This window comes from Rutilus rutilus, assembly GCF_951802725.1.
Source record: "Rutilus rutilus genome assembly, chromosome: 15".
Lineage (NCBI taxonomy): Eukaryota > Metazoa > Chordata > Actinopteri > Cypriniformes > Leuciscidae > Rutilus > Rutilus rutilus.
The window spans coordinates 15,587,455-15,601,240 of NC_140220.1; the positions used below are offsets into that span (position 1 = coordinate 15,587,455).

At 44.6% G+C, this 13,786-nt stretch overlaps 1 protein-coding gene across 2 annotated transcripts in view; it reads right to left on the reverse strand.

The window, feature by feature from the left end:
- Positions 1 to 4,583: 4,583 nt before the first annotated feature.
- Positions 4,584 to 13,786, reverse strand: part of LOC311304723 (RAC-alpha serine/threonine-protein kinase) — a 66,699-nt gene continuing 57,496 nt past the window's right edge. Inside the window, exon 12 of one of the 2 annotated variants that reach the window (XM_084431934.1) lies at positions 4,584 to 4,645. In XM_084431934.1, the coding sequence (XP_084288060.1) occupies positions 4,636 to 4,645 (10 nt within the window). In that variant the 3' untranslated portion in view covers positions 4,584 to 4,635. Of the gene's footprint in view, positions 4,646 to 5,823; positions 7,252 to 13,786 lie in introns of those variants that run through there. The other variant, XM_084431933.1, reaches the window with a different exon arrangement.

Genomic DNA, 13,786 nt, shown 5'->3' on the forward strand with positions numbered 1-13,786 from the left:
CTTTAGGAAGTGCAATTTGATTACCATATGCAGTTTTAATAAAGTTGAATTAGCTAACCGTATGTCATTTTTACTCTTCAAAGTGTACACTTGCAGGTGTTGATTATAATGAATTTACTGTTAGGCCCATAAATAATAATAAGGATAAACAATATTTAAAAAGTATATAATTTTATAACATATGACTAATGAAAAATTAACCACAAAACATAACATGCTAAATGGGGAATATCTATAGACCTATCTAGCATAAAAATAATTAATTGTCAGAACGTCAACGTTGTAGCAACGTTGCTACAGCCCTGTCGCGTCTTACAATTCTACGTTGTTACAATGTTGCTGTAATGATGCAGCGGACGAGGAGGGATCCATTTGCAGCTTTTATTAGAGTGGTCAGACAGGCAGGGTTAAACAACAGCAGACAGAGCAACGGAGAGAACACAGAGCAGATCGGGGTCACAGGCAGAAGTCAGGGCAGGCAGCAAAAGGCAAAGTCCAATTAACAATCCGGGTAAAGGCAGGTAGAGAACAATCAGGAGTCGAGATACACAGTCCACGGTCAGTAAATGAGAACCGCAAACACAGGAATAAACGCTCAGAACTGAAAGCCAGGGCAATGCAATACTTCGCAGAGAACTGAAGAGTGAAAGAGGTTTATATGGGTGTGTGTGAATGAGCTGCAGGTGTATGAGTCACAGGTGAATGAGATGATGAATGCTGATGAGTCCCGGCAGTGAGTATGGGAAATGTAGTTTGTGAGGAAGTGATCATAGTCTATTGTGGAGCGCCCTCTGGTGGCTCTCGAGGGCACTCCAGCTGGTGATCGTTACAGTTGCGAGCACGTAGACAGCGATGTTGCCATAGCAGAAATGCAACGTGCCACAGACGTTGCCACAACGTAAATGTGTTTGCTGGGTAGCCGCTGCTGTCGCAAAGTGTTTAACTGTTTTTTTTTCTTTGCCTCTGCTTTTGAGCAAAGCAGGCTGAGCTGTATGTTGTTTTATTATGCAGCCTATTTTTGTTTTTATTTTTGCTTTTGTATCTGTTTGCATTTATCATCCTTTATTGTCCTGTGTGTGTATTTTTTGTTGGTATGAGTTTATGGTGTGTGTCTCGAGTACTTTATATGTGCTGCTATGTGTTGTGAATAATGTCTGTGCTTGTCTGATGTGTGGCTGTCGCTCTTTCACCTGCTTTCATCCAACTCTTTCTTGTCTAACCTGTTGCTATTATAATCTTCTGAAATACAATAGAAGCAACTAAAGGTTTGAGAGTAATTCATCTTAATATAGGTGCCTTGTATCAAAAATGTATGAACTTAGAGCCTGGGTTACTCATTATAAACCCAATGTTATACCTATTTCAGAAACATGGTTACACAGTAAAATCACTGATGAAAGTGTTGAAATTGATCATTTTGTTCTGTATAGATCTGACAGGGCCTCTAGAGGTGGCGGGGTGGCCACTTATGTTGCTGCGAACCTAGTCTCTGAGTGTGTTATTCCGAATGAAGAACCAGTTAATTTTGAAAGTCTTTTTATTAATATTACGTTTCATGATAATAAACATTTAACAATTGGTAACATATATAGGCCTCCGTCTTCTACAAGTGACTCTATAAAATGTATTTTGGCAACTATTAATTCTCTTGAGAGGCATAATGAAATGATTATCTTGGGAGATTTCAATAGGAATTGGCTTGATCGTTCCTCCTCTATTGATAGAAACTTAATTAGCAGTGTAAATCTCACTCAGTTAATTAAGGAACCTACTAGAGTTGATTATCGATCTTCATCATTGTTGGACTGGATTTTAGTTACCCACCCTGAAAGAATAGTTAAATCGGGTGTAATGTCGGACTGCTTAAGTGATCATTCTGTCATATTTTGTGTGTGGAAAATTTAAATTCCAAGCTCTGCTCCCAGATTTATCCGAGCGAGACAATGTAAGAACATTAATGTTCATTGTTTTATTCAGGACCTAATTGCAATTAGGTGGGAGAGATTTCAGTTAATTCCTTATGTGGATGATGCATGGACCTTTTTTTATTCAGAAATTACTAATGTAATTGATAAACATGCTCCCATGAAAATTAGTAGAGTCAAAGGCAGGCATTTACCCTGGATCAGCTCTAATCTAATAAGTCTTTTTAAACAAAGGGATAAAGCTTGGGCCAAATATCGCTCCTCAAAAGATTCTACTGACTGGGAAAATTTCAGATACCTCAGGAACTTATGTAAGACAAAAACAAGGAACGCCAAATCTAATTACTATAAAGATAGTTTCTCTCAAGACTTTCGTAATTCTAGACAGTTTTGGAATCATTTGAATCACATTCTTAATAAAACAAAAAAAAGCCCTATAGATCAGATAAAAATAAGGCTTTTAATCAGCATTTTTCTTCCATTTGTGATTCCCATCACTTTAACTCCTATGAGATGGCTGGTACCTCGAACTTAATTAATACTAATAATTCTTTTTCTTTTATTAAAATCTCTCCAATTGATGTTTTTCATGCCATTTGTGAGCTAAAAGAAAACAGTAAAGTGGGTCCGGATGGTCTAGAAGCAAAATTTGTGAAACTTGCTGCTCATGTATTAATGTATCCTCTTGCGGACTTATTTAACTTGTCTTTATCTACTTGTGCATTCCCCTCCATATGGAAATGTGCAAGAGTTACTCCTCTTATCAAAGATGGTGATAGATCTGATATGAACAATTTTCGTCCAATTTCTATTATTTGTACTACAAAAAAATTTGAGAAACTTATTTTTAATCAATTATCAAAATATATAAGTCATTTCAGTATTTTATCTCCATCACAATCTGGATTTAGAACGAATTTTTCCACTACTACCGCTCTACTGAAGTTCACAAATGATGTGTTGAATCAAAATGCTTTTCTTTGGTTTAACGCCTATCTTCATAGTAGACGACAGTGTGTTGTTTTTCATGGTTGCCAGTCCGACTATTTACTTGTTGATAAGGGTGTTCCACAAGGCTCCATGTTAGGACCACTTCTTTTTACTATTTTTATTAATGACTTACCTCAAATGTGCTCTAATTCTTTTGTTCATCTGTATGCTGATGACACTGTTATTTACACCTCTAACTCAGATCTATTACAAATTCAGAATTCCTTACAGTCTGACTTCAACCTGGTACAAAAATGGCTTTTTACTGAATAGGAAGAAGTCATGTTGCATGTTGTTTGGAACTCGACATAGTCGTGTTTACTCCTCAGAGTTACAAATTAATTTCGATAACGGGACCCTTCTTGAGAAGGTTGACTCATTTAAATATCTTGGACTCTGGATTGACCCGGAACTTTCATTTAAACCACATATTGACTTTATTACTAAAAGATCATATGGCTGTCTAAACTCACTGTACCGTTCTATTAATTGTTTCACTCTTCCTGTCAGAAAAATAATAATTTCTCAGATGATACTGCCTATTATTGATTATGCTGACATTGTTTATCAGAATACCATTGACACCAATCTAATGCCCTTTAATGTTGTAGTTAACTCACTTTGTAAATTTGTTTTGAGGTGTCCTTATAGAACTCATCACTGTTTAATGTACGAATCACTTAACTGCACACTAAAAACTCCTGGGTTAAAAAGGGACCAACTAATTTATGGGTTATTTCAACTCAGAAAATTGGGTTATTCTTTTTGACCCAAATTCTGGGTTAAATACCTGACCCAAATGTTGGGTTTAAAAAACCGAACATCTGGGTAGAAATAACCCCAAAATTTGTTGATCCTTTTTTAACCCAGCAGTTGGGTCAAAAATAACCTAACTTGGGTTACTATCCCAGTATGCCTTATTTCAGAAAATAAAACTTTGTTTTACATTATATTACACACTTCAAGCACTTTTACATTTTTATTGCATTAAATTAAAATCTAGGCTATATGAAAAAACACACACTTGGACATGTTTATTTTCCTATTTATTTTAGGTCACACTGTAATAGCAATATTAGAAATAAAAAATAGAAAAATAAAAACCAATTCTCTGAAGAGCCTCAGGAATTTAAGCCTGGGGCCAACTTTGGGGACAAGATTTTTGATAGTGTCCTCATCAAAGAGAAGGCTCTATGTCTTCATCTGAAAGACAGAAAACAAGACAACATGAGTATTGTTAATAAGTCGAGACAATTGTGAACCACTCACCAGACACTCTTTCATTATCAAGCTAACAAATAATCACTTTTAAGGGAATGCTGTGGGTTTTTTTTTTTTACGTGGCCCAAATTGCTAGTTAACTAATGTGGTTATTTTGCAGCATTACCCATTTTGTGTGAATGACAGTCTATATTGTCCATCTTTTCTTTCATTAAAAAGTATAATGACATTAATGCAAAGGTGAATATCTGGCCCATTCTTATGCATAACAGTTTAAAGACAAGGCACAAGAATCTTTTAGGGTTATATAGATATGCATACCCCACTGTCGAAGAAGTTGTGACTTTCACAAAATCTTGCACTGACACATTTAATCCTTATTAAAGAAAAATGTTTAGGTATAGAGAGATGATATAAGGGCAATAAGAGTAAAATGCTCACCTCTAAAATTCTCTATCAGCTGCCACTCAGTTAGCTTATCAGCGACAAAACTGTCCATTCAAAATGACCTGGAGAAAACACATAGAGGTTAGCAACAATTTGAAGACTTGACCCGCTTCTTTAACTCTCACTACTCCCCTTCCGGGAGTATCAATATTTCTCATATGTAATACATTTAAAAACGTGTAAAACCTGCAGATGGATGTTATATTGTGAACGCTTGCTTAGCATGGAGATTTCAGTGGAGTTACGAAAGACGCGCTGTTTCATAATAGGTGAGGTCCTTTTATGAATGACAACACAGTGCATTGATCTCATAAGGCATAATTATTTTCTCTATAATGCCGTTCAGTGTCCAATATGTGTGTGTGTAGACTGTATATTTTTCACAAAACACTTTACCTTAAAGGGATAGCAAGTTCACCCAAAAAGGAAAATTCTGTCATCATTTACTTATCCGTATGTTGTCCCAAACCTGTATGAGTTTCTTTCTTCTGTTGAAATAAAAAGAAGATATTTTGAAGAATGTTGGTAACTAGGCAGTTGACGGAAGCCATTGACTTCCATAGTAGGGAAAAAAATATTATGGAAGTCAATGGCTAGGCTACTGGAAACTGTTTGATTACAGACATTCTTCAAAATATCTTTTTTTGTGTTCAGCAGAAGGAAACTCATACAGGTTTGGGACAATAAAAGGGTGACAAAAGTTTTATTTTTGGGTGACCTATCCCTTTAATGCCGTTTTTAAGAGGAGCAGCGCCACTTCTTCTCCTGTGTTCAAAACATTATAGACTGTAAAAAAATATGGACGTAGTGTCCGTGACGTCACCCGTAGGGGTTCAAAACTCATTCACTTCTTGGAGGGAGCCCCAGTCTACAGGGTGTCACGTGATTTTCGTGCATCTAACCTGGACATTGCCATTGCCAACATCAGACCGAAAATATGGCAAAATCATTTACTATGGTGATAAGCATATGGTGATCTTTCTTAAGTATTTAAGTATTTGAAATACTCTAAATACACTCCCTCAAAATATTTTGTTACAAACTACATTTTATTTTTTCCACACCTGCAAAATACAAATTACAAAATACACTAAAGTAATTAAATACGTATTTAAAATACATTTAATTGAAATACTGCCCATGTCTGCTCTCTGAAAAAATAACCCATAATTTTAACCCAACACAAATAACCCAGAAAATGGGTTGAAGAAATAACCCAGGAGTTTTTAGTGTGTGGTTGCAACTTAAATCAAGAAGGCAATTTCACTGGGTTCAGTTTATCTTCAAATGTGTTTATTTTAACTGTCCCTCCTATTTAAAACAGTATCTAATTCCATGCAGATTATTCATATCCACTCAGAAACATGCAATACCCCTTTTTCTTTGTACCCAGAATTTATAAAGAAGTTGGAACGTAGAACATTTCAATATAAAGCGCCATGGGACTGGAATAATCTTCCTCTTTCCTTGAGATCTATAACTTCTTTTCACCTTTTCAGATCATCCCTAGCTCCATATCTTAAAACAACTTGTTTATGCTTTTAACTTTTAAGTTAACTTCAATCATTTGTTCATTTGTTTATCTGTTAAAATATCATAGTTTCTCATTTATTTATTTAAAGGTGCTATAAGCGATCTCGGTTGGCGTAACCCTTTTGTTGATGTTTGAATTATTATCAAACAAAACGGAGGCTAGCTAGACCCTCCCTCCTCCTCATCCGCGCACTAACCCCCGAACCCCACCCCCACATCATTCTTGTTGGTTATTGGCTGGAACAGTTTGTTATGTTTCGTGGTGCAGGTCGCTCTGTTTGTTGCTCAGTTTGTTTTTGCTGCAGTTTGTGGAGCGTGGGCTGTCTGCAGAGACCGTGTGTTTTTACAGTGTGTTCAGGGGACAGGCAGCTAGCGGATAGTGAGGAGATGTTTGCGGTATGTGAAAAAAAATGTTTTAGCCTAAAAAACGCGTGAGATCGCTTATAGCACCTTTAACTTTAAGTAAAAAAAAAAAAAACTTAGGTTAGTTAGTTGGGTCAGTGTGAGTTGGTGAGAGAATTTGTGTATGAATGAGTTGTGTATGAATGAATTTGTAGGTGTATCTGTAATGTTGTTATTTATTATTTTTGCTTATGATTTGTCTTTTGTATTCTGTATTTGTGTTAACAGGACCCTCTTGAAAATGAGATGTTGCATCTCAAGAGGCTATCCTTTAATAAATAAATAAATTCAAATATATATATTTTTAAAACATGGTCTAGTTTTTTTTTTTTTTTTTTTTTGTCAGCCCTCTGCTAAAATAGACTCAAATAACTAAATAACTAAAACTAATTACTTTTTTAGAGAAACAGTCACAATTTTAGAATGGAGTGTATCAATACAAAATGTTCTACCAGAAAGACTCGGGAGATAAATTGATATAACAAACGTATATTTATTAACACCCCAGCAAGCATACATGTATAAAGTTATTTGGCGTAGGCCCTGTCCTTAGCGCGCAATGCGAGGGTAGCGGAAGCTGCATATCCTGCCTGAAGACAAAGGCAAGGGCGCAGCCGACCCCCTGGAGGTAAAGGAAGGGACCATCCTGGTGGTGGTGCATGGGGAGGATGAAGGGGAAGGTACCATCTTGGTGGTTGTTGGGGAGGATGGAGGTAATTGGCAGCGTCAGCATCTGCAAACTCAGACGAATGTAAGTACCAATCTTTTATACTGCGAGTGTTAGCACATAATTGATTAGAAGTGAGGTAATACGTGATGCGCTGATTGAGTCTTCCTGGCAGAACTTACGCTAAAGCTTTCATTTTCATTTTAGCGAAGTAGAAAAACATTTAAAATATAAAAGCAAAGTTAAATATATATATATATATATATATATATATATATATATAGAGAGAGAGAGAGAGAGAGAGAGAGAGAGAGAGAGAGAGAGAGAGAGAGAGAGCAATTTGAAGGTTTCATTATGGGGATTCTCAGAAATGTTTGGTCTGTGCAAATTTTGTTAGCTGTTTATCTAAGGTGTAAAATGCTGAAGTCTGCTTGTCATGTTATTCATTGTAATGTGACTGAAATAAATCTGCATTTGCAGCTTATTCTCTGGAGGGTGTAGGGGGACAAACTGTTGACTTCAATGAACTGCAGCACTGTTTTCAAAATGAAAGGTCTGGAAAGATTAGTAAAGAATTCCTTGAAATGCAATTCTTACATGGATTAATTTACAACATTTAAAACTACATAATAAATATTGGGTACCATGAAACATGTAAACAAACAAAAAAACTTTTACATTTTAAAAGAAGGCTAAGCAGGTTGATTGTTTTTCAATTTTAGTTTGTTTATGCAGTTTAACTATTTCCTGCTATAATAACAAACTCACATGAAGACAAACATCAGTATTGTTTCTTGACGATTGAGAGTCATGAATGTATGAATACATTTCATAGACAGATCTTATAAATTATAAAATGCACTGACATAAAAAATAAAAAAAATCCTTTATTACCACTAGCTGAAACCATCAGTACATGGCTGTAGAGTTTCATTAAATAGTGCTGTACTCAATGGTGCAAAACGTACTCGGTTACTAACGTAACCTCTGTTCTCTCTAGAGAGGGAACGAGTATTGCGTAAGCTAGCTTACGCTGCGGGAAAGTCTCCTTTCACGAGATACTGAAGCCAAAAATTATCCTAATTTTTTAAAACTTGTCAACGCAGTGCGGCAGCCTGCAGACCTAGGGCAAGCGAGTCGCGTGCCCATTGGCTGCTCTGCGGCAACTGCAGCAGCCTATGGCTGAGCCTTGCGCGTGACGTCACGTCCAATGAGCGCGCTTGGCGCGCTTAGTGCGTCACAGCCCGTCATTAGGGGTGTGGCTTAGCGTATATAAGCAAGGAACAGAGGCTGCTTCGCTGGTTTCTGTCGCATGAAGCGAAAATGAGCTCGTGGCGAGAGCACGGCGGGTTACGCAATACTCGTTCCCTCTCTAGAGAGAACAGAGGTTACGTTAGTAACCGAGTACGTTCTCTTACGAGAGGTTCTCTCGTATTGCGTAAGCTAGCTTACGCTGCGGGAACACCTTTGTCAACGCCGTGCGCGCGCCCAGCATCCTGAATGAATTCCCATGGGGAGCCCAGGGGACGCGAAGCGGAGCTGGGCGGCCAAGATACCACAGTACATAAGCACATAATATGGGGCAGGGAGCGGCACAGCCGGTCCAACTAACACTTCCATATAGTGTAGCTCAACCAGTAGAGCTAAATCAGCAGCGTAGCCTAAAACAGTCTAAAACAGACAGTGGGCTGGCTTACGCGAGACTTAGACTGATAGCACTTTAGCCTGCAAAGCGGGGACTTCCAGGTTGTAAAACCTAACAAATGTGGAGGGGGAGGCCCAGCCTGCCGCTGCACAAATGTCGTGAATGGGAATCCCACTGGACCACGCCCACGATGAGGCCATGCCTCTGGTGGAGTGTGCCCGAATGCCCAAGGGGCACTGCAGGTTTTTAGATGCGTAAGCAGCTGCGATAGCATCGACTATCCATCTGGACAGGGTGTGTTTCGAGGCGGCGAGACCCTTGGTGCGCCCACCAAACGAAACAAAAAGCTGCTCTGAACGCCTGGAGGCGGCGGAGCGCGAAATATAGCTTCTCAGCGCCCTAACTGGGCAGAGGAGGTGACTATCTGCCTCGCAGCCAGTATTCGGCAGGGCTGAAAGGGAAATGACCTGCGCTCTGAAGGGAGTGCCCAAAATTTTTGGGACGTACCCATGCCTCGGTCTGAGAATAACTTTAGAGTCATTGGGTCCGAACTCGAGGCACGCAGCGTTAGTGGATAACGCGTGAAGGTCTCCCACACGTTTTACTGAAGACAGTGCTATCAGAAAAACGGTTTTGAGCGTGAGGTATTTCATATCCACAGTTTCTAAGGGTTCAAAGGGATGTGCTTTCAGTGCGTCTAGGACCAGTGAAAGATCCCACATAGGAACCGAAGGGGGTCGCGGGGGGTTCATCCTCCTCGCTCCTCTAAGGAAGCGGATGACAAACTCGTTCCTTCCTAATGCGCGGCCCGGCTCTGAAACAGAGAGCGCTGAAATGGCCGCGACATAAACTTTGAGCGTGGAGGGGGACCTGCCCGCGTCCAGTAGCTCTTGAAGGAAGCACAATACTTGCGAGACCCCACATGTCTGTGGATTGAGCCCTTTGGTAGTGCACCATTTGTTAAACACAGACCACTTAGACACTTAAGACACTTGTAGGAGATTCTCCTGGTCTGACCAGTGGCCAAAGACCGGTCTGCCTTCGAAGAGCGCTCCCCAACCTAGGTTGGACGCGTCTGTTGAGACAACTTTCCGGTGTGAAACCACTCCCATATTCACTCCCGTGTGATACCATTCGGCTGCTAGCCAGGGCTGCAGGGCTGAGACACAGACCTGAGTCACTCTGATTAGCGAGCCGCCGGTCGCCCAGGCTCGATGGGATACGCGCGTTCTCAGCCAGCGTTGAAGCGGGCGCATGCGCAGTAAACCCAGCTGAAGCACTGCTGCAGCTGAGGCCATATGCCCCAGAATGCGCTGAAATGCCTTCAGGGGAACCCGGTCGCCTTCTTTGAAGGATGCAGCGAGGCGCTGGACAATCTGGCCGTCATCGCCACCGAGTCCAGATCTATTCCGAGAAAGGAAATCGACTGCCGGGGCGAGAGCGAGCTCTTGGTCCAGTTGACCGCCAGGCCTAGACCCTCCAGGTGGTCGAGTAGCGCTGTTCTGTGAGACACAAGTTCTGTCTCTGACTGCGCTAGAACGAGCCAATCGTCCAAGTAGTTCAGAATTCGCATTCCCTGACTCCTCAGGGGAGCGAGAGCCGTGTCCATGCATTTCGTAAATGTACGGGGTGCTAAAGACAGGCCGAACGGCAGGACTGTGTATTGATAAGCTCGACCGTCGAAGGCGAATCTCAAAAATGGCCTGTGACGGGGAGTTATCTGGATCTGGAAATAAGCGTCTTTCAGATCGAGAGAGATAAACCAGTCTCCTGGGCGAATTTGCGCGAGGATCTGTCTGGTTGTAATCATCCTGAACGGCCGTCTCATGAGAGCCTTGTTCAGATGTCTCAGATCTAAAATAGGTCTTAATGCTCCGTCCTTCTTGGGAACGAGGAAGTAACGGCTGTAAAAGCCTGACTCGCTCAGGGAAGGATGCACCTGTTCTATGGCCCCTTTTCGCAGCAGCTTTGATATCTCTGCTTGAAGCAGATGTGCTGTTTCCAAACTCACTTTCGTTTCCGTCTGCGCTAGAAAGCGCGGAGGGCGACGAGCAAATTGGAGCGAATAACCGTGTCTTATGGTGTTGAGCACCCATTCTGACGCGCCCTGAATAGCCTCCCATGCTTTTGCATGCATGGCTAGGGGTCGAATGGTCTCTGGGTTCAGATCGCCGCGTTGCGCGGGATGGGGAACCTGTATCAGAGAAGACGGGGCGGCGCGCGCGCCGCCGATGCTCGGACACGAGGGCAGAAGAACAGGGCTGGCCGACTGTGCAGAATTTAGTAGCTCGATCTCGGACGATGGAGCGTGAACTGCTGTCAAACAACCCAGGCGCGAGAGCGGCGTGGGGATTATGGTGTCTGAAAGTGGGCGCGCGTGCTCGTGAGCTGGCGCGGGATTTGCACTTATGACACGGCCAGTGTTTGGAGGCTTTATGAGGTTTGCAACCTGTCTGGCAGAGCGAGCAGTGGGCAGGTGTGAGCACAGGGCTGTGGGCACATTCCCTACACTTGATACTCGAGCGGAAAGTTTCCGCTTTAAGAGATAGCGCTCTGGACGCGTTGCCATGGGAACCTGGTCTGTGTGAGGCAGTGAGCACACGGGAGTGGGCACTTTTTCTACACTTAATACCCCTGCGGCTTGAGCCGTGGCAATTTGAGGTAACTGAGTGACAGAGCGAGCAGCGAGTAGTTGTGAGCACGGAAGTGTGGGCACATTTACTACATTTAGTACTCGAGCGGTGTGAGGCCGCTTTATGAGAGAGCGCTCTGGGCGCGTTACCATGGGGATTGTACTTGTGTGAGGCAGTGAGCACATGGGTGTGGGCACATTTTCTACACTTAAAGCACTTATACTCTTTTTGAGATTTATCTGGGTCGCCGTGAAAACGGCGTTTGTGTGCAGGCGAGCGAGTGTTAATACTGGCTCGTTGGCTGCGGTGTGTGCTGCTGCAGTAGCCTGAACATAGGGGACTGACAGAGCTGTGCGTTTTGATGGCGGTCCGGCCGTAGCGGGACTCAACCACCTTTTCCTCCTTGCGGATGCTAGGAGGACTTCGCGGGCTCGGGCTTCAACGCGATCTTGGGCCGCGGGCCCCGTGGGGGCGGCGGTCTGTGACGGCTGGTCGAGCGCGACCTGGGGCGATTGCCCTGGCGTCGCTGCGAAGCGCTGGGGGGCCTGGAAGAGCGCTGGTTAGAGCTGCGCACAGGAGGCTGCGTTAGAGGGCGGCCTGTGGCTGAGCTCGAACGGCGGGGCAGGAAGAGGTCCATCGCCTGCGACGCCTTCTGCACTTCGGAGAACCGATCCACAATTCCGCTGACCGCAGGGCCAAAGAGGCCGGTGGGCGAGAGTGGTGCGTTCAGAAACACTCTGACTCACTCATGTCCGCGAGCGTCAACCATAGATGTCTGTCGATGACGGTGAGCGCGGCCATGGATCTGCCGATGGCTTGAGCAGCGGTCTTGGTAGCGCGCAGCGCGAGATCCGTAGCGCTGCGCAGATCGGTAAAGGCAGACTGATCCGAGCCCTTCTCGTCCAGTTCACGGAGGAGGTCGGCTTGAAGGATCTGAAGGATAGCCATTGAGTGCAGGGCGGAAGCAGCCTGGCCGGAGGCGGCGAAAGCGAAGCCGGCGAGAGCTGAGGTGGTCCTGCAGGCTTTAGACGGCAGGGCAGACTTTGAGCGCCATCTAGCAGACGGCGGGCAAAGGTGCGTTGCCACAACATCCTCAACGGCGGGGATGCCGTTATAGCCGTTCTCGGCGGCTCCGTCCACCTGGGAGAGAGCCGAGGAGACTGGCGGGCGGAGTCTGGTGGAGAACGGAGCGTTCCAGGACTTAGAGAGCTCGGCGTGGAGCTCAGGCAGGAAGGGTGCTGACCTAGAGGCAGGCGCAGGGCGGCGGCTAGGCAGAAAAAACCCGTCAAGGCGATTGGGCTCCGGCTCCTTAGGTGGGGACCAATCCAGTCCCATTCTCTCGACCGCTAAAGTGAGGAGGCGGAGAAGCTCTGCGTCAACACTAGCGCGGGTTCGAGAAGACTCCAGAGTCGAGGGGGCGGAGCGGTGAGAGCCCGACCACTCCTCGCTGTCGGACGCGAGCAGAGAGCAGCTGTCAGCGGCATCATCTGCATCATCCCCCAGGGCGACGGCAGTGCGGGCAGTGGCCGGCCGCTGCGCGTCGGTGAAGGGTGGGGGGGAAGGAGAGAGCGAGGCTCGCGGGAGAGGTTCCGGCGAGCGCTCAGCTGTAGCGTCCAGTTCCGGCGGCCTTTGAGAGCGACGTTTCTTCTTTCGTGGCCCGGAAGAAGCGGCCGGAGAAGGTGGAGTTCCTTCAAAGTTAGCGAGTCGAGCCCGTAGGGTCGACATCGGTAACTCCTCACACTGTTCACAGCCGCCCTCGGAGAGAGCGCGAACAGCGTGGTCAAAACCCAGGCAGAGAGCGCACAGCACGTGGCGGTCTCCGTCGCTGAGCGAGGCTCTGCACGAGCCGCAGGATGTGCGAGGCATTTGAAACAACGCGCTCTTTTAGATGCAAGTGTGTCGCGGCGGACACACAAACACACAAACACAGAGCAGAAAAGGATATATATGCCGGATGGCGCAGCAGGCAGGGAAGGCTGAAGGCGGCGAGCGGCCGGCGTCCTCAGGCTGAGATCCTCGGCGTGCTGGTCGCTGGATTCGACGGCGGCTTCCTCGGAGATCAGCGATGCGAAGAGCTTCGCTGAAGAGACAGAAATCAGCGAAGCAGCCTCTGTTCCTTGCTTATATACGCTAAGCCACACCCCTAATGACGGGCTGTGACGCACTAAGCGCGCCAAGCGCGCTCATTGGACGTGACGTCACGCGCAAGGCTCAGCCATAGGCTGCTGCAGTTGCCGCAGAGCAGCCAATGGGCACGCGACTCGCTTGCCCTAGGTCTGCAGGCTGCCGCACTGCGTTGACAAGTTTTAAAAAATTAGGATAA